This window comes from Schistocerca americana, chromosome 4 (assembly GCF_021461395.2).
Source record: "Schistocerca americana isolate TAMUIC-IGC-003095 chromosome 4, iqSchAmer2.1, whole genome shotgun sequence".
In the NCBI taxonomy this organism is placed as follows: Eukaryota; Metazoa; Arthropoda; class Insecta; order Orthoptera; family Acrididae; genus Schistocerca; species Schistocerca americana.
The window spans coordinates 609,912,263-609,938,133 of record NC_060122.1 but is presented as its reverse complement, the minus strand read 5'-3'; the positions used below and the strand labels follow the sequence as shown (position 1 = coordinate 609,938,133).

General features: G+C 42.7%; 1 protein-coding gene across 3 annotated transcripts in view; it reads left to right on the top strand.

Annotated features, from left to right (window-relative positions):
- Nucleotides 1–261: 261 nt before the first annotated feature.
- The window catches only part of LOC124612418, a 242,762-nt gene continuing 217,152 nt past the window's right edge, over nt 262–25,871 (top strand). For all 3 annotated transcript variants that reach the window (XM_047140622.1, XM_047140621.1, XM_047140623.1), the window contains exon 1: nt 262–520. In XM_047140622.1, the coding sequence (XP_046996578.1) occupies nt 491–520 (30 nt within the window). In that variant the 5' untranslated portion in view covers nt 262–490. The remainder of the gene's footprint in view (nt 521–25,871) is intronic.

The following is a 25,871-nucleotide window of genomic DNA, read 5'->3' as shown; positions in this document are numbered from 1 at the left end:
TGGTCACATGACACGATTTGTCTGTGCATATGTGGTTGGTGCCCACAGATTTGAGCAGTTTCGCTCAAACCTCCAGTTCCAAATGCCAGGTTTGAGCACAACTCATATGAGCCCAAATCTCCCTTTCAAAGGCAACGAGTTGTCTGCGCAGTTTTTATGTGCAGACATATCGTTGAGAGTGGACAAATAAAACGTAAAAAGACGCTATGGTCAGAATGCCTTTGCCGCTGAAGATCTTTGTATATGTGCATTAAACTCGCAGGTTTGCAGCTGTTTACGCTGAAGTTTGAATGATGTGTTGTGTAGAAATTAAAGATTCAGGCAAAGTGTCTGAAGAAAAAGTTTTTGATGACTTACACGTTAAGTACTATATGACGTGCATGAATGTACAGTCCATTCTAATTTTGTGTTGCGTGCAATTGGCCACCTTGAGGCCGCTTTTTTTTTGAGGTTGCCGTAGGAGTGCATCATGATGCAAACATAGTTACGGATGAATGTCGCAAACAGATTCTTGAACACAGTAAGTAAAATTTTTTGTGACACCTATTTTAACAGACAGTAATATTCTCTCCTATTTACTCCCCGCGTATAACGTGTTTCAGAAAACGGTACCATTAGTCGTACTGATTTCCATTTATTTTAGATTCAAAACTTGATTCTGCTGCGCTTTGAATATGAGAGTGTACAGTTTTCATCCTTTCTTTCATATAGTACAGAATTATATATTCTGTACTTCGTGGATTAAAGCACGCTTGATAGTTTTACACAGGCGTTAGGTTGTGGATCACCAGTTGTTGACTTCACTGAAAGTTCGATATTAACTTTGAGACGAGTTGAAGTGCGCATGTTTGATGCAGTTTGTTGGTCCGTTGATCTAAGAAGTGGCCTTGTGATATGTGAAGCACTACACTTAACTTCATCACAGTAGTCACATCACTTAGATTTTTAATTTGGTGCTAATGTGGACCTACCAAATTGGTTGCCGACAGATTGACAGTTGAATAATATAGTTAAGTCTGCGGTTTTGCTTCACTTTTAGACCAACTGGCATAAGCTGGATGTAGGGTCTACTAGTTTAGTGAAGTATAGTTAATTATGATACAGCTCTGCAGGTAGGTAATGAAGTACCATTAATTACAAATACACCTTTTAAGTTTCTGTTCTCATAATCAAGATGTGAATATCTGTAATTACTTTACTATTGTGAGTGGTTCCCATTTAAATGTTAGATCTTGCAGGATTGTCAGATCGTTCCATCCAAATGAACTTATGGGGAGGAAAGTTTATTTTTCCAGTCTGTTGCGTGACATAAATGGTTGATGACTATTTTCAGCCGTTACTCATCAGCTATTTATGACGTGCAACAGACAGAAAAACAAAAATGTGAGATGCGACATTGAAAAGGGAAGTATTCGTTCCTGTAGGGTAATTATAGATAATCACATCCTTGTGTATGAGAACTGAGACATCAAACATTGATTCCTAATGAATGGTAGTTCATTACCTACTTCCAGCACTGTGTCATAATTAATTATATTTATCTCAACTAGTATATACAGCTTGTACCAGAGGTTTCAATACAGGAATTCTGCCACACCAATGTCATTACCCATTAAAAGTTCTCAGTAAATGCCCTGGATGGTTTTTCAAGAAGAATTATGTTACACACTGTCTTCTTGTAGCAACTCGTTTTCCAAGTCAGAAGTAGTTCTAATTAAAAAAGTGTAGAAATGCCAGTTGATTGAGATAAATTTTTCCAAAGCTTCTGCTAATATGAACTTGTTTCCTTTACCTTTGTTTTTCAAACTTCCTCTGTTTATATCTTCATCAGATGTATGATTTTGGTTATGTATTTGTAGGCTTTTGTCTTATATAATGCATTTCTAACACTATATAATTAAAGTATTTACAAAAATGCTTTCAAATGTTAGAAACCAGCATCAACACTGTAGTAAATGTCCTAGTTTTTATTATTTGAAGTGCAGTGTGTATTTTGTTTCCCTACCTTGATTAATTTGTTTACAAGATGTGCTTATTTTTACTTGATAAGCCTTTTCTTGCCTACTTCCTGTAAAAATAATTTATTGATTGATAAACCTCTTCACTCAGCGTGTAGGGTTGGCTGTGTAAACAGTACTCTGAATGGCACCTAAGTGTTTCATCCCCGTGGTGTACAAACATATGATTATTTTAAAAATCAGTATGTGAAAGCTCGCTTAAGTTTGTGAAAGCTGTGTTTCACTCCAGTAATCATGGGAGTTTAATGGTTCAGGAGAGATTTCACTCCCTCCCATATCGTCAATTCTGAAAACATGTCTTTTGCTCTACTTTTAAAGTGCAGGCATGTCACAGTGGAATGTCAATAAAGTTTCATTTGCACATGAAATTCCGTGTTGGACATTCACGATTGGTGTTCTCGTTAATGGTTAGGTTGCTGAAACTCTTTTTTCACGAATCCCTATACACTGTTTCAATATCCTTAAATTCCTGGCCAAGCCTTACACAGGGTTCAATGTCTGTGTCCATTAGATTGATTGGCTACAAGTAGGCCTATGTCATGACTGTAATAAGTACAACTTAATTGAAGTAATATTTCATGTAGGTGTTGATGATGCAGTGACAAGATTTGAAAGCACAGATTTGATCAGAGTGGCTGTTTTTTATGGCTGCAGCGTGTGAATCACTGCCTGTGAAGGGTTGGTATGCATAATTTGGTAAAACTTTACAAAGGGCCGGTTGGGAAAATTGTGACTCAATATTTCATATGTGGTTTATTTTTTATTTTTTTATTATTATTTTTTTATTAAAACATGTGGCTGGATGGGTGAAGATAAGTAATCAGTTTTTATTGTCGAATGTAGTAATGCATTTGCCCTTAATCATACACTCATAGATGTTGCCAACATCTATACCTGGGCAGCCCATTGTAAACTTTAGCCCATAATTTGCTTGGATGAGTTGGGATGGTGTTTCTATGATTCTGGTATAACAAAACTTAGCAGAGCAAAAAATTTAATGAGGCTGTTACTTGACTGTCAGTATGAGTCAGCCAGAATGTCTGGTACCGGGCCTTGGCTTTGACCCATCATGTAATGATATTAAAGCATGTGATCCCATACAGGTGTATGGGTGGTACACCGTATTTGAGAGTTGATGTGTATGGTGAGGGGCTTTTGAAGCAGGTGCGTTGTGAGGTGGTGGTCTTTCCTGGAAAATTTGGATGTCAGAAAAATTGTTGGGTCTGTGTTTTTTGTAAAACAAATGTGTTGTGTATTGGATGTGTGATGGAGCCAAGGATTTAGTGAGCAACTGATCCGGTGTGGTACATTCTTTATGACATAAAATGTTAAATAGATTGCGTAAAGGTTCTTTTGGTTTGTATATTTCAGTTGTGAAAGTTGGCTGTTTGTTTTGTTTACAGAATGTCATTTATTTCTTGTGGGTGGTGTCTTAGATCATGTTGTTTACTATACTTATATGGATCTAATGGAGATGGCTGTCCATTGATAGGAAATTTATTCAGAATTGTGTTGGGTGTTGGTCCTATTTGTTTCTTGTTATGGCGGGGTGGTGACAGACTGAACTGTAGTGTAGTTAGAAGTATTGGTTAATTTGAAAGCTATTAGTCTGGTTGAGAATCTGCGAATCCAGTATGGCATGACAAAAAGTTACTTTTGTTAAAAAAAAGTCTGTGTTAGCTGAGTGATCTGTCCTGTAGCCATAGGCTTACGTTTGGTGGAAACTTTTGAATAAACAACAGCGTTTAGCGCAGCCTTAACGCCATAGATAAGACTTACAGAAACACATTCATTCCAAGGCTATGGTTTGGAAAGAGTGACCATATGCTGCACTTACACATGGTAAAACAGTTCTCATTGAGTGGGTGGGCTTCCTTTCAAATGTCTCAAAGAAAATTTTACTTTTTTTGTGCGTATGGCGACTGAGCACTTGTTCTGTTTAAACAAGTTATCAATGATTTCATGTGAAATACAGACTAATATCCAGTGTAGGTTGAGGTATAGGTTAGGTTGAAGATAGTAATTTGATTATGAATATGCAAAGTCAACAAATCTGAATATGAAACCAAATGTAAATATAAAGTCAAATGAACACAAAATCTTAGTTGTTGTGACAAACTGGGCTGTTGCATTCCCTTTGTCTATGTGAGGTTAGACGAGGATAATTTTATTTACCATCTGAGTACAGGAGTTGTTAAACTTTCTGTGATAACTGAAAACTTCTATAAACGACCCATCCTCTGTGTTAATTAGTTTCTTACGTTTTGAGTCCATTACTAAAATAGCATTTTCCGTGAACAATACAATTTGCTTGCACTTCAACCACTTTTATTTCGATGTTGCCACCCCTGCCACAATCTTATAAACAGTCTCACTGATCCATCACAGACAACTCTAAATCAGCAGACGAAGCTGACATTCCCATGATCAATTGGAGCACAATCACCAACATGTGCTTTCACGTGAGTATGTGGATGACCCTTCTTTCCCCCCCCCCCCCTCCCCCCCCCTCCCAGAAATCCATTTCCACAACTACAAATGATTCCATTGTATTTGTAGTCAATGTACCTTGGTTAAAAATATACAAAAACCAAATAACACAAAAAATAGATAAAATCCCTATCCCTGCCTACTTTTCTCCAAATAACCACATCCAATAACCCCCACCACCAGTTGCACACTTCTCAACCAATCAAAAACTGAAAGATTGTCAACACCATCTGGTAGTTACAATATCATATGGGTAGGGGAATCATCTTAAATAAATGATATTGCAGATTGGCCTGTCAAGATTTTTCAACCCAGGTTCTCCACTGCATCAACGGCTACAAATTTTCCTCCAAACAGTACCACATTAAACCTTAGCTGCCATGGGGAAGACCCACTTCAGTTACTTTCTTAGGTTTTCTACGTCTGACATTTAGTACGTCCCATCAGTAGCTCATTGGTTCCAACTACCACCACAAATTTTATGAGGGTATGGTAATCTCAGGTCAAAATGCGATACTGTGCCAATAGACCTATGATATTAAAATCCAGCGACACAACCTTAACTTGGTACCAACAACTGACATCACTAACAATATAAAAACATTATTAGTGTATAATAAAATCAAACAAACTACCATAACTTTGACGAGAATATCTGTTTTTGTGCTGATGCAATTTAACTGGATATATATATATAAAAAAAAAACTCTAATCAACAAGTGATGGGGCAGAACACACACATAAAAGAAAGATGTAATCAGGCAAGCTTTCGGAGCCAGTGGCTCCTCCTTCAGGCAGGAGAGTTGAAGGGAAAGGAAGAGGGGTGAAGGAAAAGGACTGGAGAGGTCTAAGAAAATGGGTAGAACAGCAGGTCAGGGGAGACTTACTGCATGGGATGAGAAGGAAAGACTTATTGCTGAGGACTTCATCAGATGAGATCTGAAAACCTGAGAGCTTAAAGGTGGAAGACAGGGTGATATGCAAGGCAGGGATTACTGCTTAAACACCATGCACACGTTAACAAGAGTGAAAAGCTAAGTGCAATGTACATAACAGAGATGGGAGGGGGGCAGCGAAAAACAGACGGGTAAGAAATAAAAGATGTAGAAAACTAAAACAGAGAAAAGGAAAGAGTAGTTACTGTGAAGAAATGCTGAGATGCAAGAAATTAATGTAAATTAAGGCCACATGCATGACACGAACCATGGACATGTTGTAGTGCTAGTTCCGACCTGCTGAATTCTGAGAAACTGGTGTCTGGGGGAAGAATCCTGATGGCATGCATGGTGAAACAGGCACTGAGTTCACAATTGTCATGCTGTAGAGCATGGTTTGCAACAGGATATTGCATGTTGCAGGTATGCACCCTCTGCTTATGCCATTTATCCTAATTGTTAATTTGGTGGTAGTTATGCTAATATTAAAGGCCATACAGTGTTTATATAACAGCTGGTATAGGACGTGTCATTTCACATGTGGTTCTCCCTTTGAGAGTATATGTATTTCCAGTTACAGGCTGCTATACCTGGTGGTAGGAGGGTGCGTAGGGCAAGTCTTGTATCAGAGACAGTCATAGGAGTAGGAGCCTTAGAATAGGGAGAAGAGTGAAGAAGGAGCATAAGGTCCGACAAGAAAATTGCGGAGATTGGGCAGGCAACGAAAAGCTATTAAAGGTGTCGTGGGCAAAACTTCTGACAGAATGGATCTCATTTCAGGGCATGATAATACTGAGTCACCAGGTGTGCTCAGAAGTAGTTTTTTGGAGGGATCAGCAGTACCAGGACTGGATGTGATGGCCCGGGAAATCATCTTTTGAAGTAGTCTGGTAGGGTAATTACATGCAGTAAAGGTTGAGGTGAGAATGGTGGTGTATTGCTGTAAAGAATCTGCATCCGAACAAATATGTTTGTCTTAAATGTCAAGGCTGTGTGGGAGGGAATGTTTGACATGGAAAAGATGGCAACTGTTAAAATGTAAGGATTGTCGTTTATTGGTAGGTTTAATGTGGACAGAAGTGTGTAGCTGACGTTCAGTGGGGACGAGATCAACAGCAAGGTAAGTGGCATCGGATTTGGAATACAACCATGTGAAATTTATTTGGAAGAGGCTACTCAGAGAATCCACGAATCTTAATAGGTCAGCCTCACCATGAGTCCACAAGATAAAGGTGTCATCAAAATTTTTGTGCTGGGAACGTTCTACTTACTAATGCCTTCAAACATATTTAAAACTTTAAATTATCGGACTACAGTGGTAAAATGTGGGTTCTGATCAGAGGCACAAATTTACATATAGAATGTGTGACATTCATATAAAAAAGATTGTAGTGATTTCTAACATATTATCCCATTTTCTTTTGACATCCTCTCAATTTATTTCATATCAATTATGGAAGTATTGCTGTTACCTGGCATAACTGCAACAGCTACTTTCCTCTTATTCTGCAGTGTGTGTTTCCCTCGAAGAAACACACTTTGCCGATGACCATTCCTCAATGTTAAAAGATTATTGTGCATCATATTGGCTGGCCATATTACTTCAGAATTGATTTCAAGTGTCATGTACCTAATATTTACAATATGATTATTTGCTGTGAACTTTATTTTGTTCCATTATGTTCGTGCAAAAACCGACATGTACAATTTGTTGCAAAATGCTGAAACTGACAGATTCAAAAGTATTAGAGATCAGTGTCAGTTTAGTAGCTGTGTCATAATTCGGAGGGCAGTCACAGTCCACCTACAGAAATTCACTGCTAACAATGCTAAAAGTACTGAAAATATCATACAGCTTAAAACCACACATTATGACAATACATAGGAACATCCAGTGGGATGGAAGTAATGTAGGCTCACCAGAGCTGCGCAGAATATTTAATGTATATTTCCTATCAGCTATTACCAAGTTAAATAATAATGTTATAGGAACAGGTGAGTATGCATAGCTTTTTAAAGCTGTTGTTTCGAGACAGTGGTATTACACTTAGCTACTGGAAAGAAGCAAAGAGGAAAATGAATCAGTTATGAAATAGCTAACAAGTGAAATTTTGAAGTGGGATGATGACTAATCAGCTATGCCTATAAGAATCAGTGTACTATATATTATTGGTGTACTCAGCCACTGGTACAGTGAGTGCTTCAGCAATGATCACTTTCCAGACAGTAAAAAGGTTGATGCAAACTACTCACCAGCTTCCTTGTTACACGTATTTTCAAAGCTTATGAAGAGGATTGTCCATAAGACTATAGTAATAACTCTTAGTACATAAAGTTTATTGTCATATTCGTGGCTTCATTTAAGAAGAAAGTTGCTTTATAGAACATCGTAAGACAATAGCCAAAAAATCTATAAAAGTACAGAGAGAACATTGGTTTGTTTTGTGTGACAGTTTAAGCAAATTGAGTGCCTGCGCCCACGCTGTGCTAAAACTAAAGCTTCTGTCTCTGGTAATTGAAATAATCTGCTGCCGTACATCCCATTCACAGTTGCTGAAATCCAAACAGCAAACAATGAAATTTGCTCATGACACATAACAGCCAATTTGTGAAGTTATCTAAATGTTGTAGAAGTAAAATATTAACTAGATAGCAAACCCATAAATCTGGAAATTATCAGTTTAAACTAGAAAATGTGGAATATCAAGATTGAAATCATTGCTGTAATTTTGAATATTTCTTTCCTCAGAGTCAGCTAATAAAAACAAATACGTAACCATGATTTCAGTCTGTAGACCAAGCAGTACCTCAACTATGTAGTGAGTTATCGCCTTTGATTTGTTGGGGCAAAACATGGAATAGAAATTGTTTATACAGCTCATTTGAGTGTAAGCCTGTTTTGTGTTTTCGTATGAAAGCAATCCTTGTTTCTTGTTCAATAATATGTGAAAATTAATATTTAATACTAATAAATCTTCATGAGACTTCCACAGACATATGCATTTGTAGGTGGAAATAGAAAGGCCACAATTTTAATTCGTTTAAATGTTTTGTAGTGTGCCCTCTTTGGATTACCTCATTTATCGTTATTGCAATCATCTCTTAGAGTTAAAGGTTTCTTCTGTCATACTTAAAATGCGCTATTATCAGCCTCGTGACTCAAAAACTTTCTATAAAAGAATAATAGGCATATAGTATTTTCTCTATTGCATCACTTTTTAAGAATTCTTAAAATACTGCGACCATTCGTGAATAATATCACATACAACACTTGTGTAATATTGTCTTTCCACAATTTTGTTATTTAATTCACCACTTTTCTTCTATTAGGGTGAACAGCCATAAACTGCTGTATATATGCAGAAGGCACTGGAGTGGAGTAAAATTTGTTATGGAGAAAAGTTCCTTGTCGGTTCAGTTCTTGTAGTGCTGTGCACTTTAGACACCTAAAGTAGGCCTTCATTCATTTCTGATAATACTGTGCCAATAAGTCATTAACAATAGAGCAATACCTGTTGTGTAGAATAAAGTGTGTCATGTACATTTGGAAAACTTCCCCCATTTTGCATCCTGAAGTTACATGAACAAACAGCAGAAGCATTGAAATATAAACCCCTGCAGTGTCGGGTCAGAATAGATCCACAGTAATTCTTTCCTTGTCATAAGAGGCGACTAAAAGGAGCCTTGTTGTTGTTGTTGTTGTTGTTGTCGTTGTCTTCAGTCCAGAGAATGGTTTGATGCAACTGTCCGTGCTACTGTATCCTGTGCAAGCTTCTTCATCTCTCCGCCTCATCTCAAGTTTATGACATATGTTTCTCAACAACCTCCAATCTAGCCTGTTTATGTTTGGCTGTTAGAGTAGATTTCTGCAGTCATTTCTTGAATACGAGATGTTTGTCATTTGACCAAATTTGTCATACAACTTCGGCATTTACTGGCAACTGTAAATCAGTTTCAAGTTGAGAAGAATATCTATGCCTCAGATAATTTTCTACTTTGCCCATATTTTCCATTCTGTCCATATTGTGCACTCTGTCTACTGAAATTATAAATCGTTGCACTTGAATGGTACAACTTGTTGCCTATTTGGCGATTAGATTGCCCCATTTGCTTTTGCACACCAATTTTTCCTTTTTCATCACACAATAACTGTTTTCTGCATTGTAGTGTCACGATCGTGGTTGATGTACCCAGTACACACTGTAACTAATGGTGTCTGTTTCCTATGTGCAGGAAAGGTATGTATGCACACACTAACACCACAATGAGCTGACTGCCTTTATACAGAGTTCCACCCACTACCACCTGAATCGTTGATGTCTTGCTGTATAACAATCTACTGACATCAAATGCAATATCATTTGTCAGTATACTGAATCTCATACTAGTACATATACACTGTGCATGAGTATACCAAATGAAAATGTTAATTTTCCTACAAATATTCTTGCCTTTATACAGATTTCCACCACTGTAGCCTGCTGACAATGCAGGAATCGCACTGCTGGTGCCTTCACTGTAACCTCCCCATGTGTGCTGATGAGTATATGCCTGTTCAATCTGGGGCACTGGTACTCTAGGCAGTGTCTACTATGCCACATAGTCATTTCTGCAGCAGAGTGGTATCTGTGGAGAGACCCTCCAATTGGAGTGAGTGGCTCCTGTGTAGATGACATGCAGTGAAACAGATCAACTTGTCCACACTGGTGATTGTGCCAACAGAGTCTTCCCACCACACCAGATAAAGATTTTAATGCAGAAACTTAGTCTCATGGTGTTTTCATCTTTGGCCATGTCCTGGGATGAGTTGGACAAGGAGAAATGCAGGTGTATAGTTTGTCCAGTTGTTGGTATGCTCCAGAACAGACAGGTGATCTTTTGCAACAATGAAGCGACAGGATTTTGTTGAACACATTGAGGATAGGTTCAGGGAAGTTGCTGCAATAGAAAAAGTGAGAAACGGATCTCTGTTGAGCAAAACTTGGAATGTTATACAATCATAGGCACTTTAGGCCAGCAACTAGCTGGGGGCTATACCATTCGCAATCTCTCCTAGGTTATAGGAAGCTCAACAGGATTCAAATTGTCACTTTCTTTCAGGACCTAATGCTAAAACAGATGAACTGTATGCTAATCTAGTGACATTGAGTACAATTTGTCTGTCACATTCAGAGAAGACCCAAGGATAATAGGGTAGGCACTGGAACATTTATCTTAGCCTTCACAGAAATGTTTTACCTGAGGAAGAGAAAGTAATGATTTACAGGTTTGATGTGGAAACCTCTTTTCTACTTCTGTGAGATATTTTAGGTGGCTGAGGTGTGGAAACCTCCTCCCAGGGTGCTGATGACCTTACCATTTAGCATCCTAAAATATTTACACTGATCAGCCAGAACATTATGACCACTGACCTACTATCAGTATAAACTCATTCAGACATTAGCAGTGTCACCTGGTGAGGAATGACCGTGCACACCACACGCGTGCGCACACACACACACACACACACACACACACACACACACTGCATGTAATATCAGTGAGCATGCTGTCCACGTGTAGTAGAATGGGGAATGCACGCGATCTGTCGGAGTTTGACCAAGAGCAGATTGTGAGGGCCTGGAGGCTCAGGATGAACATTAAGGAAACTGCACAACTCGTGGGGTGTCTAAGGAGTGTCTTTGACACATGGCAGAACCAAGGTGAAACCATGTCCAGACGTCATGGGGTTGGGCGGCTACTCATTACAGATTTTGGACATCGTAGGCTGGGCAGATTGGTAGAACAGGACAGGCAGAAAACTGTGGTGGAACTAACATCAGACTTTAAGGCTGAGCAGAGTACAAGTGTGTCTGAACACACAGTGCACCAAACACTCCTAACGATGGGCCTGTACAGCCAACGACCCATGCATGTACCAATGTTATCACCACATCATCTGCATCTATGAATGAAATGGGCATTTGACCATCGGTACTGGACATTGCCCCTTTGCAGAGCGTTGCATGATCTGATGAACCCTGATACCTCCACCATGCCTATGGGAGGGGAAAAAACAATCAGCTTCAAGGGGAAGAGCTCCTTGACACCTATACTGTGGGATGGAGACAAGCTGACGTCAGCTCCATTATGCTCTGGGAACATTCTCATGGGTATCCTTGGGTCCAGTGTAGCTCATGCAAGGTACCGTGATGATCAAGGAATATCATCTACTAGTTGCAGACCACATACCCCCCCCCCCTCCCCCCCGTGACAGTCATGTTTCCTGAAGGCAGTGGCAGTTTTCCACAAGATAATGTGCCACACCACAAGGCCAGGAGTGTGATGGAGTTGTTTGAGGAACACAGTAGCGAGTGACAATTGATTTGCTGGCCCCTCAACTCGTCAGATCTGAACTTGACTGAACACATCTGGGATGTGATTGAACGTGGTGTCAGAGTTCATGTGCCCCTCTCCGGAATTTATGGGAATTAGGTGACTTGTGTGCAAATGTGGCACCAACTCCCTCCAGTGACCTACCAAGCCTCATTACTTCCACGCCATGAAGCGTTGCCAATGCTATTGTGCCAAAGTTGGACGTTGGCTGTTAGTTAGTTGGTCAGAATGGTCTGGCTGATCAGTGTATCTTCTTCTTCTTCTTCCATGTCCTTCCACTGTACTAATAATGAGATTACTTCTGGGATGTCAGGAGGACAAAGCATGAGGGCAGCTCATACAAACAGCACCCTACATGTTTAAGGTGCCTCAAAGACAACGCCCCCCGCTCATTCACTGACATGCCCAGTAATGCACTGGTAATAAAAAGCACTTGACTGCCTGTCTTATCAAAATGCTAAGCAAAGGTTTGAGTGACACCACCCAATCAATATTGTGTCAAACTTTGGGAACAGTATCACAATCCACATCTAGCATGATGACAATGTCTCAGCCATTCATGGCCTTAGCCACTTGCCAGTTGGGGTAAGGTACAACCCCCTGGCACCAACGGTAACTACCCCACCGGTGCAGCCAGAGAGGTCTCATCCTTCTCTGGCACCACCTGGGAAGAGGACAAATGCAAAGGTGCCCCCTTCCCAGAATGAAACATGTCAGCAGTCTACCAGCAGTCAGTGGCTGAAAGAGCCACAGGCTGTGGGTCATAGAAAAGGAATGGTTCTCTTCTCTTCGATAAGTCAAGACAGGAAAATCCTTACAGAAACCAAAACCTTACCAGGAAAAGACAGAAGAAACCAAAGTTAAACCAAATCCTGCTGCTCTGGTTGATCTGTGCTCCTTGCACCCACACGCTGAGGTCAAGTTTGTGATTACCAAAGAAAAATCACACACTCAGGTGAATCTCAACTCACCAGCGCAGTATTTTGTACTCCCGTTTCCCCTTCGCTGCTCCATCAGATTCCCGTCTGATGTTTCTTCATTTGGAACTGTTATGTCTACCATTCCCAACTGGTCGAACTCTGTCAGTTAATCGCTACTTACTCTGCAGTTAGTGTGGCACTTCAGGAGACATGGTTCACAGAAACCCAACTCCCAGCTATTACAAATCCTACTATAAAAATTTCTTTAACACAGAGAAGACATCTTTAGAAGTCTGCACAGTCATATACTCTGACACTTTCAGTGAGCAGGGGCCCCTGCTGCATTAAAAGCTGTGGCTGTTTGTGTCTGCGTATCACTAATGGTAACATTATGTAATATCTATCTGCCTGCACACAACATACAAGATGGGGCAAGTAAAAGTGGCTCAGAGAACAGAATTGCAAGGTACAAAGAAACACAATGAAGGAAAGGAAATACAGTACTAATCTGACTATAGCAGTTGTTGAAGAGACCACCATTTGTCTCTTGGCACTTTTGGTCTCTGGTCAACAAGTTGCTGTAGGCAAATTGAAGCTGGACTGCTAGAATTGCTGCAGTTCTTGAAGACAATGCGGATCATTGTGATACACCTTAGACTTAAGGGCTCCCTGCACAAAGTAATCGCACCCTGACAGATAAGGTGACATGGGTGGCCAGCTTGGACCGCAACCAGACTAACCTGTGCTAACAACGCTGTTAGTTGTAAAGATTGTGTAAATCTGCTCAAAAGTTTGGCCAGCTGTAGGGGCAGTTGCCCCATCCTGTTGGAAGTAACTGCAGGTCTTTTCCTCCTCCATTAATGCTGCCACAAATTCACATCAAATCATACCACTCATTCTGGTCACTTTTATTTCTCCTACCCTGTATTACGTCACTAGCTGGTGGAACAAGTGGGACAGATGCCTCCATCCTTTCTCCTACAGGGGGAATTCAGGTGCCCACATTGCTCTGTGTACCAGCCAAACCACATCTAACAGGGGCCAAGTAATAGAGTGATTAATTTCAGGACTGGAAGTCTGCCCACTTGACACTACATCTACTACACATTTCATTAAGGCCCATGGAACATTTTCTCAGTAATAGATACTACAGTCTGCAGCCCAGACACTCACAATTGATCGAATGCTACATCCATGGGGCCTCTGCAACAGTGACTACTTTCCTATCACTCTCTCTTTCACTGCCCAATGAAACATGTACCTCATTGGCCATGCCAGAAAGCCAACTGGCAAGATTTTACCTCCAGATCAGCTTTTGGAATCATTCAAGAGGAGGGTATTAAAGGAGTGGTACAATGATACCCTGTTCTTCAGGCTTTCCTTTTGGGAAACGTGTGCTATTGTAGTCTGAAGAAATAGCTGTTGCTATCAGAGAGCTTCAAAGGCCACTTCAGCAACACAGACACCATCCCTCTACAGAACTCCCTCCACGCCTCCCTCCGCTCAATGATGGGATATTATTATTATTATTGTTGTTATTATTATCAAGAAACCAGCAAAAGACCCTCAAATTTGACTAATTATTGACCAACTGTCTAACAAACAGACTGTGTAAATTATTTGAAAGAATGGTCAACCAATGACTATTTCGATGCCTGGAAACCAGAGGACTTTTGTCGTAATTTCAAAGTTGGTTTTGGGATTCGAGTCCACCACAGACCAACTGATTTATGTGGAATCTGCCTGACGTTTTTGCACATCACCTGATTGCTGTGTTCATTGACCTGCAGAAGGCATAAGATACCACTTAGTGCCATCACATTCTGAGTATTCTACAAGAGTCGGGTGTCCAGGGCTACCTACCCATTTTCATTCAGAATTTTCTATCCCTTTGACTGTTTTGCATGTAGGTCAGCAACTAATATGTACAGGAAACTGGGTCCCTCAGAGATTTGTTCTGAGCATAACCTTCTTTGCCATTGCAGTCTATGGTATCATGATTGCAGTGGAACATACCATGTCACCGTCACTGTATCTGGAGGAGATTTACCTGTATTACAGTTCTGCATCGCAAAGTGCATCTTCAGGGAACCTTACAGAAAGTACAGAAGTGTACTTGAATCATGGATATAAATTTTCTTCTGCAAACTTGCACCATGCACTTCTGTTGACTGAGGACTGCATCTACACCCATAACTTCACCTGGTTTAAAAGTTACTTGAAGTTGTTGAAACTTTCGGATTTGTAGCTCATTTATTTGACAATAAGTTAACAAAACTTTGATTTTATCCTCCATGGACTATGGATGTGTTACATGCAGGTTGGCAGTATCGTAAGTACTGAGCTTGTTAAACCACAGTGGTGTGTGGTTTGCAACTGAAGCCTTCTGTACAAAGACCATTTGACAGCCTCCGGGTGAAAGCTGTTTCACACCACCGAGCGTCACATGCCAGCAACTCCTGATGAACTGTACAGTCACAATCTGTCAGCTGACTACCTTTCCGCTTTATTTGACTCTGTTTCACAACCAGCAGTTCAGACCATTTACAAATCACCCAGAAACAGGTAGATCAGCTGGGATACGATTGGATGTTCCGTGAAAGGACCTTCATGTGCCCCTTCTTGTCTGTGTACTTACAATTTCCTTTCAGCACCCTCAGTGGTGTGGTCCCAGTTCTATGATTCTTCCCTTCTGGGGCCATAAGGAAATTGCTGATTCCACCAATCTCAAATGCATATTCTGTTTGTAGCAACTCCTTGAGCTGATTATCGGGTATCTCTCAAGTCTACCCCAGAAATGTTTTGGTTGTGATTCTTGAAGTTTCGTGGTGTACTGAATATTCTATGAGGTTTTGGGGTTGCTGCCGGATCATATTGACTTCCTGCCACAATACTTCGAGTGGCAACCATTCAGCCATCTTCAGGTGAGTGCTCGCCATTGGACACTGCTAGCTAACAGTCTCAGGTTTGTAGCAGAAATTGGCATGGGCATGCACACTGGTGCATCCTCTATCAAAATCTGCATCTTCTGCAAATACTGTTCCATCTGTGGCATGCAAGCGCTTGCATAAAGGTAAAATTACATGTCTGCCCTCTGTCGGGCCCGGGGGTTAGAATAGGTCCGAGGTAAGTGCTAGAAGTTTGGGCATATGTTTTCCCTCTGTACTTAAAGCATCACATGTCAAGATTGTGGACGTCCACCCCATCCCAATACTCCATGTGCCCTGCCTCCCATCTGTGTCAACTGCGGAGAGCATCATTCCCCTTGCTCACCAGACTGCAGGATTTTACAGCAAGGAAGGAAAATCATGGAATACAAGACCCTGGACCGACTGACCTACACTGAGCCCAAGAGGAAATTTGAGCGCCTACATCCTGTGGCTATGACCACCTCTTATGCCGCTGCTACAAAAACAGTTGCAGCCCCATCAGTTTCACGAGTTCCAGTCGGCTCTCAGAGCCGGCAGACTACACCTGCCCTCTTGATGGTGGGGGGAGGGGGGGGGCACTTCCCTTCCTGTTGCTCCCGCACCACCTACCTTGGAAGTAGTGTCTCCCCCACTTCCCAGCCGGAGAAGCGTAAGTCTTCTTCAGGTCCTCTCACTAGGAAGGGGTCCCTTGGGTCACTCCCTTCCCAGGTTTCTGCTAGTGAGAAAGATGACACCCGTCAGTGGCTGAAGTGCCCACAAGTAGCTGGTCTTTCTTGGTCCCGCAGACTGAATCAGTGAAGGCCTCCCAGCCAGAGAAGCCCAAGGACAAGTGAGAGAGATCCCAAAAGAAGACCCCCAAGCCCAAGGGAATTGTGGTGGCACCCACACCACCGCTGCCTACAAGCTCTGCATCTGACGATGAAGTGAAGATTCTGGCGTCTGCAGAGGATCTAGATCTCACCAGACCCTCAGACACAATGGATATAGCCTGTTCAGGAAGTGAGTCGGTTGCAGCAGGTGACAGTGAGATGTAGACTGCCTCATTGAGTGTTTCATGCCTTCCCAGTGTCACGATCACGTCATCCTCCTGTGGAATTGCAGCAGTTTTTTTCATCATCTGGCTGAGCTGTGGCAACTGTTAAGCTTTACACCTGCTTTCTGCATTGCCCTCCAGGAATGGTTCCCGGCAATGCGGACCCCTGCCCTCAGTGGCTACAGGGGATATTACAAGAACCATAGTGAATATAATAGTGTGTCAGGTGGAGTTTGCATTTATGTTCTGAACTCGGCATGTAGTGAACCTGTGCCCCTTATAACTCCTCTTGAAGCTGTGGCTGTCAGGATACAGACGACGCAGGAAATAACTGTCTGCAACGTATATCTCCCTACAGATGGTGCGGTACTCATGATTGTATTGGCTGCACTGATTGATCAATTGGCTGCACTGATTAATCAACTCCCAAAACTTTTCCTACGTCTGGGAGATTTTAACGCCCATAACCCCTTGTGGGGTTGCACCGTGCTTATTGGTCATGGCAGAGATGTTGAAAATTTACTGCCCCAACTCGACCTCTGCCTCTTAAATACTGGGGCTGCCACACATTTCAGTGTGGCTCATGGTAGTTACTCAGCAATTGACTTATCAATTTGCAGCTGAGGACTTTCCATCTATCAACTGGAGAGCACATGATGACCTGTGTGGTAGTGACCACTTCTGTATCTTTCTGTCACTCCCCCAGCATCATTCCCACGAACGCCTACCCAGATGGGCTTTAAACAAGGCAGACTGGGTAGCCTTCACCTCTGCTGTCACCGTTGAATCTCCCCCCCTCTTTCATTGTCCTCTATCTCCTACCTCCTATCCTAACTCTGCTTTGAGGTTTGAGGTTCCTCTTTGTTTGTTCTTCTTCCCTGTGCACTCCTGAAGGCCGGCCCATATGTCTGACACATAATAGGTGACTGGGTAACGCATAATTCCCAGTTCTGGGTTGACAGGTAGGGTTCACGCGTACCCCCTGGTACAGGCCAGGCCCAGGGAGGAGTGATTGCCTGAGCTGTTACCTTCCTGTTGTGCCTAGTTGGAAGAAGCACACCATCGGAGACCCTGGCAATCATGAGGGATTCTCTCACAATGAGCCAATCACCATCTCAGTCTATTATGTCTACTTAACATAAACAGAATGAGAGTAAAGACTCAGATTCCCCGAGCTGCAACTCGGCTCCTCGTGGTATTGCGTACTGAAGGAGGTCAGTCCTTTGCTACGGTTAATACATTTATTATTCAGAACAGTCTGTCCACAGAATACATTCAGCCCTGTAAAATCCTGCTCTTGTTTATGCAATGGCACTTTGCTTTTGGAGACTATTTGTGATTCTCAAGCACAGCACTTGCTTGCAGTTTTGCTCCTCCACCTCTATCCTGTGTGTGTTGAGGCCCATCAAATGCTTGGTCTTATTTACACTCAGCTGCTCAATGGTCTGACCGAAGGAGACAGCCAAACTTACCTATCTGATCACCTCACTGCAGTGCATCGGGTGATGAAAAAGGTCGATGCATCCTTCGTGCTTACACACGCTCTTTTTCCACATTTGATAGAGTAGTGCTTGAATGGCTGGCGGTGAGGGAAAATAAGCTGCGGTTGGTGAAATCCACCATCCAGCCGTGGTGTTTCTCCTGCCGGTCACCTAGATGGGACGAAGTGACCCTTACACGTCTTCGCATAGGGCACTGTCCTCGTACTCATGCCTTCTTACTACGGCGAGAGGAACCCCCGCTGTGTGATGCCTGTGGTGTACAAATCACTGTATGCCACATTTTAGTGGAGTGTGATTTATATCGTTCTGTCAGGGCGGAAGTTAATATTATCTGCCCTCGATTTTAGCTGATGTCAAGGCGAGTGTCAAAAAAGTTCTAAGGTACTGTGATGTTTCTGGGCTTCAGCCTAAAATTTTAGGTTGGAATTTTTAGTGTGTTGCCGAGTGGCTGACCACTCCTTTTTATTCTTGTAATAGGCCAGTTACACCATGGTAAGAAATAAGAGGAACGACAGAAGCGAGTGCCTGAGGATCATGGATAATAATGGAAGAGTTGTGGAGGAAATGCATGAGCTCAAAAAGATTTGGAAGGAGTACTTTGAAGATCTGTTGAATGCCGCCAAGCGGGTAACTAACAGTGATGGAGAGCCTAAGGCAGCAGACGATGATAATAGTGGGGAAATTGATGATCTAACTTGGAATGAAGTGGAAGAAGCCATAAAGAGGATGAAAGGGGGCAAGGCACCAGGTTGGGACGAAGTAACAGTGGATATGATACGAGCAGCAGGAGAAGTAGGAACCCAGTGGCTATACAGAGTGCTGAGGGTGGTGTGGAAGGAGAACAGAATTCCTGAGGATTGGAAGAAAGGAATTATAGTCCCGATCTTCAAGAAAGGGGATAAAAGGAGATGTGAGAACTGCAGAGGAATCACCCTGCTATGCCACTGTGGAAAAATCTATGAAAAGATCCTGGAGAAGAGAATAAGAAGCAGTATTGAAAGTAGACTGCAAGAGGAGCAGTACGGTTTCAGACCGGGAAGATCAACAACGGACCTCATATTTGCGGTAAGGCAACTGCAGGAAAGGCACTATGAGTACGGGAAGGACTTAATCATGGCCTTTTTAGATATTGAGAAGGCGTATGACAGTATCTGTAGGGACAGGCTCTGGGATGTGCTGAACGCAAAAGGGATAGATGAAGAGACAACACGAAAAGTCAGAAAAATGTATGAGGGAAGTGAGAGTTGTGTGAAAGTGGGGAGGGAACGTACTGCATGGTTCAAGCTGGAAAATGGGCTGCGACAGGGAAGTGCACTTTCGCCTTTATTGTTTATTATTGTTATGGATGAAATCCTACAGCAAGTGTCAGATGCAATTGGAGATCATAAAATGAAAGCAGTGCTTTTTGCCGATGACCTGATGTTATGGGGAAATTGCGAGAAGGAGGTGCAAGAGCAGTTAGATGCATGGGAGGCAACGGCAGCACAATATGGAATGCATTTCTCTGCAAAGAAAAGTGAAATAATTGTCACTACAAGGAAGACGAATAGGCCAAATGTGGATATAACTTGTGGAGGGGGAAAACTACAAGTGGTAGCGAACTTAAAGTACCTGGGAAGTGTGATTGAAAGTAAGGGGGGAAACGCAATGGAAATAAATGAAAGGTGCAGAAAAGCAGGGCAGTTCTACAAATGCATTAGGGGGCTTATTTGGAGCAAGGAGGTGCCACAGAAATCCAAGGGAATTATATACGGAACCTACTTTGTCCCCATATTGGCATACGGAAGTGAGACATGGGTAATGCACAAAAGCGACAAAAGTAGAATACAGGCTAGTGAAATGAAGTTCAAGAGGATCAGGTTGGGTGTAACAAGATGAGACAGATTGCGAAATGTGTATGTGAGGGAAAGACTAAAGGAGGAACCAGTACAGGACAGGATAGAAAAATCAAGACTGCAGTGGTATGGACACATGAAGAGAATGGATGAGGGAAGAATTCCAAAGAGGATGTTTGATCTGCAACTGGAGGGGAAGAGGCCCAGAGGAAGACCAAGAGATAGATGGGTGAAGGGAGTGAAGGAATGTGTGACGAGAAGAGGAGAGAACTGGACGAAGGTGGAAGAGGGGGAATGGTGGAAAGACAGAACACGATGGAGAGGCTTGTGTTCCCGACAGACCCAGCCAGTGGCTGGAAACTGTCCAAGATGATGATGATGATGATGATGATGATGATGATGATGATGATGATGATGATGATGATGAATAGGCCAGTTCCGAACATGTGCTATGTATTTTATTTTAACCCCTTCCCCTATGTTCTGTTGCAGTCCTCCTCTTTACATGCTGCTTTCCACTTTGCTACGTTTGACATGCACACTGCCTATGTAGACTGTCACCTTTAATTTTAGTCTTATTTTTGCACTTGTTGCATTTTAGTGACACTCGTCCGTTATTGCTTCCGTTCAGGCACTAAAGACTACACTGTTGTGTAGTCCATAGAGTAGTGCTTCCATCAGAGATCAAAGCAGGCTGTGAAGTCTTCACGGTCCAACCATACATTCCGAACTGGATGTGCTGCTACCAGTGTCAACTTTATAACCACACTCGAACGTCCTGTCAAAACCCACCCAAATGTGTTTCTTGTGGTAGGGATGATCACGAGGGTACGTGTCCGCCTCCCCCCGTATTGATTTGTAATAGTGACCAAGCAGCCTCATCCTGAGAATGTCCCATGTATCTTTGAGTGGGCCATCTGTGTGAAGGAAAAAGTGCCTTACCCTGTCGCTCGCAAGCGTTTTACCATATGACACTTTTTACTACACCTCGTTCCACAGAGGACATGGCCACGCAAACTTGGGACCTCAAATTCAGCACCACAGTTGTAAAATCACCCAGTGCCATGGTAGCATTTCTGTCTCCTCCTCAAGTTGTGCAACAAGGCACCAAATTTTTGCCTCCGGTGGTGAAATCACATTCAACACAACTGGCAGGCTGGAAAGGACAGAATGACTACCCTGCGAAGAGTCCCTCCAACCAGCAAACATCTGAGTCTTCACCTGCCAATTGCAAAGGCTCCAAGAAATCGAAGGCAAACGGTCTTCTCTTCCGCCGACTCAGATATCGTCTTCAACATTGTCGCTGTGTGATACTGTCACCCTGGACTCCACAGGCTGACAGACAGAAAATGCCAACACCCCTGAAGATCTCATGGAGCAGGATCCTCTAGCCTCTGTGTACTGTAGCAGTGAGTCTTCTAAGGCTGGCTCTAGGCAGCCACTGAGGTGCCACCCCTTCATTTTTGCCCTCCTCCCTTTCCCTGTCATGAATCTCCCACAGTGGAATGTTCACGGCATTAGATCCAACAAGGAGGAATTACAGCTGCTCTTGGAATTGCAGTGGCCACTTGTTCTGTGTCTTGAGGAAAAAAAATTGCGTCCTCACGACCTCTCTGATCTTCCCCCCGAGGACAGCATTCCATCTCATCGGGGAGTCATGCTGCTCATCCAGAGTGATGTTTATAGTCAAAACACCTCCCTGACTACCCAGCTTCAAGCTGTTGCAGTCAACATTTTCTTCCTCACTTCACCTTTTCCCTTTTTTCCGTTTACGTTCCTCCATCATTCGGTGTCACCTGGGCAGACTTCCTCCAGCTTATTGGGCAACTCCCTCAACCCTTTTTGCTGCTTGGTAACTTTAATTTGTACCACCCTCTTTGGGGCTCTTCCAAAACCTGTTCGAGAGGTGCCCTCTTGGCTGACCTTCTTAATCAACTTAACCTTTCTATCTTAACACAGGAGCACCCATGCTCTTTTAAGACTCCACGCTCACCTATTCCCATTTGGAGTCTCCTTCTGCATTGCCCAGCTTGCTTGTTGTCTTGAGTGGCCCGTTCTCTCAGACATGTACGCGAGCGACTATTTCCTGTGTGCTTGTTAACTCCTACCCTACTTATGTGTAAACCAAATTGGCAACTTTCAAAGGCTAACTGGAGACTTTACTCCTGCCAGGCAGTCTTTGTGTGATGACCAGGTGGAATATCTTACAAATATTATCCTTACTGCTGCAGAATGTTCAATTCCTCGCACTTCACCTTCACCATGCTGTGTCCCTGTCCCTTGGTGGATTGAGCCATGCTGCGAAGCAACTCACACCCGGAGATGTGCTGTCCACCTTTTTGACCATCATCTTACAATGGCGAGCTGCATTTGTTATAAACAGCTGCACAACCAGTGTCTTTGCATTCTTTGGGATAGCAAAAAAGCTAGCTGGATTTAATTTACTGATTCTTTTTAACAGTTTCACTCCCTCTTCGGTCATATGGGCCAACCTCCAACGGCTCTCTGGGACCAAGACCCATTCCTCAGTTTCCTGCCCAACTATAGCAAGCAGATGATGTCATTGTGGACCCCCATTGCTATCTCCAACACCTTGGGCTGCTATTCTGCAGTCATTTCGAGCTCCACTCACTGTAACCCTGCCTTCCTCCATTGGAAACAAGTGGAGGCAGCTTGGGTGATACATTTCTCCTCCCATAATCGTGAATACTACAATGTTGCCTTTACTATGAGGGAGCTAGACCATGCTCTGACTTCATCTTGATCTTCCAGACGATGTTCACATTCGAGTGTTGCAGCACCTTTCTCTTGCAAGCAAGCACTTTCTCCTTCATGCATGCTGTCGCATCTGGGCAGATGACAAATTTCCCAGATGCTGGCATGAAGCCACTGTCATACCCATACCTAAGCCCGGTAAGGAAAAGCACCTTAAGGACGAACACTTTCCTTGTAGCTACTGCCCCATTTCTCTCAGTAGCTGTGTTTGCAAGATGATGAAACATTTGATTCGTGCCAGACTGGTATGGTGGCTTGAGTCTCGCACCACTGCACAGTGTAAATTTCAAGTGTGCCGTTCTGCAGTTGACCATCTTGTCACTTTGTCAACACATGTCATGAATGGTTTTCTGTGGAAATAGCAGACTGTGACCATGTTTTGTGATTTAGAGAAAGCCTGCGACACCTGCTGGAGGACTGGTAGCCTTCGTACTCTCTACATATGGGGCTTCAGGGGCTGCCTGCCCCGTTTTCTTCAAAAAATTTTAAAAGACAGAGTTTTAAAGGTAGGTGTGGCTTGTCGGGCACATTTGTTCAAGAAAAGGGCTGCCTCTGTTCTCCATCCTAAGTATCATTCTCTTTTCTGTAGCAATCAACCCTATTACAGTGTGTCTCCTGCCGGGCATCTCTGGCTCTCGTTTTGTTGATGATATTGTGATCTACTGCAGTTTATTTTGGACTTGGCTCCTTTAGCGGTGTCTTCATCGATATCTTGATTGCGTATACTCATGGAGCGTGGACAATGGCTTTCGATTTTCCACTGACAAAACTGTTTGTATGAATTTTTGGCAGTGCTGTTGGTTTCTTCCACTGTCTTTACATCTTGGACCTGTTTTTCTTCCGTCTGCTGGAACTACAAATTTCCTGGGGCTCATGCTTGATAGGAAACTTTCTTGGTCCTCCCACGTGTCTCACCTGGCTGGCCACTGTATCTGGTTCCTCATTGTCCTCCATGTCCTCTGCAGTACTTCCTGTGGAGCAGATCAGACAACCCTCCTCCATTTGTACCGAGCCCTTGTCTGTTTGAAACTAGACTATGGTGTTTCTTCTATGCATCTGTATGTCATCCATCTTATGCCTTCTAAATACATTCCACCATCGTGGCATCCATTTGGCCACTGGCACCTTTATGCTAGCCTGGTTGAGAGTCACTATGCAGAAGCTGCCAAACTGCCACTGCCGTACTGCCACGAAGTTCGCCTCAACAGACATGCATGCCATTTGTCTGCTGTGCCTGGCTCCCCATCTTATGCCTGCTTCTTCAGTGACTCCTTTGACCGCCAGTATTGGGCAAGTCCCTTTTCTCTTTTACCTCCTGGAGTTCACTTTCGGCTATTGCTCCAGCAGCTTGACTTCACACTACTTGCCATTTTCCAATGGGTGTGAATCCCTCATCACATAGGTTTCATGTGGCAGCACATGTACATCTTGGACTTCAGTCACTTTGTAAGAATCCCATTCCAGATTCGATATATTGCTGTAAGTTTCTCAAGCTTTGCATGGAACTTAGCGATAGTACCTCTGTGTACACTGATGGCTCTCAAACTGACCGTGGTGGCGGGTGTGCCTTCATCGTTGGCACTGACCATTTTCGGTGTCAGCTTGTGGAACACTTCTCAGTATTTACAGCCAAGCTCTTTGTCCTGTATCAGGTCACACAGTATATCTGGTGACAGGCTTTCAATTGTGTCATGTGCTCTGATTTTTTCCTCTTCAGAGCCTGTGTGTGCTATACATCGTCCATCCCTTAGTGCAATGGGTCCAAGAAACCTTCCAGTTACTCACTCTTGAGGGAATCATTGTGATGTTTATGTGGGTCCCTGGTCACAGTGGTCTGATGGGAAATAGGGCTGCTGATGCTGCTGCCAAGGCTGCAGTCCTCCTACTCGGCCTGCTGGTTCTTCCATTCCTTCTGATGATCTCCGTTGTTAAGTGGTGATCCCTGATCACTTTGGGCTCTTTGTCACAAACCTTTAACGGTTCAGCTATTCCTGACCGAATGCCCGTTTTTTTTTTTTTAACTATTTGTGTTCTAATGCATGTTTGCCATGTGGGTTATAAGACTTTCAGCAAATGATGCACAGGCTGTCGGCTGTGTTTAGCTCTATATCTGATGTAGTGATCTTTAGTTTGGGACCTCTGTTGTCTCTGCGGCATATTTTGTGGACCTTTCTCCAAGACAAAGTCCTTGTTCTTAGTTCTCTTCCTTCCATCAGTTGGGCTCAACGTGTAGTTGCATTTAATTCCTTTTTTGTCTTAGGGTGTTCTAAGGTTCTGATATGGGTGCATATGACCTTAGTTGTTTATGTGGGGGAAAAAAAAGAAAAACTAGAATTAGAGCTCAGACTCAAACTGCAGTTCGCAGCTCTTGGTCCAGTGGGTATAGTGGCTATCATTGCTGCCTCTGGATCACGGGGTCCCAGGTTAGATTCCCGGCCCGGTTGGGGATTTTCTGTGCCCGGGAACTGGGTGTTTGTGTTGTCCTCATCATTTCATCCATCATCATCATCATCAGATTCAAACTGCACTCTACTAGTAACTGTGCCCAACAGACTGGGAGTCCAGGCACTGAACACATCTAAAACCACCACCCTTAGTTATTATGAAGAGCAGAAATTTAAGTCCTAGTTGGACACCAGAAAATATCTTGTCTGCATGCTACTTTAATGTAACTTCTGGAATTGTAGTAAATTAATTTTCATCCCAGGAATTATTCATGTCGTTTTTTCCATTTGAAGTATATGTTCATGGCTTTTAGTTGGGATGATTTCTGTTAGTTCTAAAGCTACTTTGGCTTCCAGGTAGATTGATGATTGTGGCTGTGTCTTTGTGTGTGAAGATAAATATTCCACCTTTAGTTCTGTTGTAGCATCCGGTATAAAACATAACATGAGAGGTTATGTTATCAACATGATTTAAACAGTGTTTCATTTACTGAAGCAGTTCCTTATTGGCCTATGAATGTGATCAATTCAGTCTTTTTTGTAGATAACCTATTTTATTACAGGATTTGTGTCTTTGCTTAGGTATTTGTCTAAGAAGATAGTTTGAGTAGGCA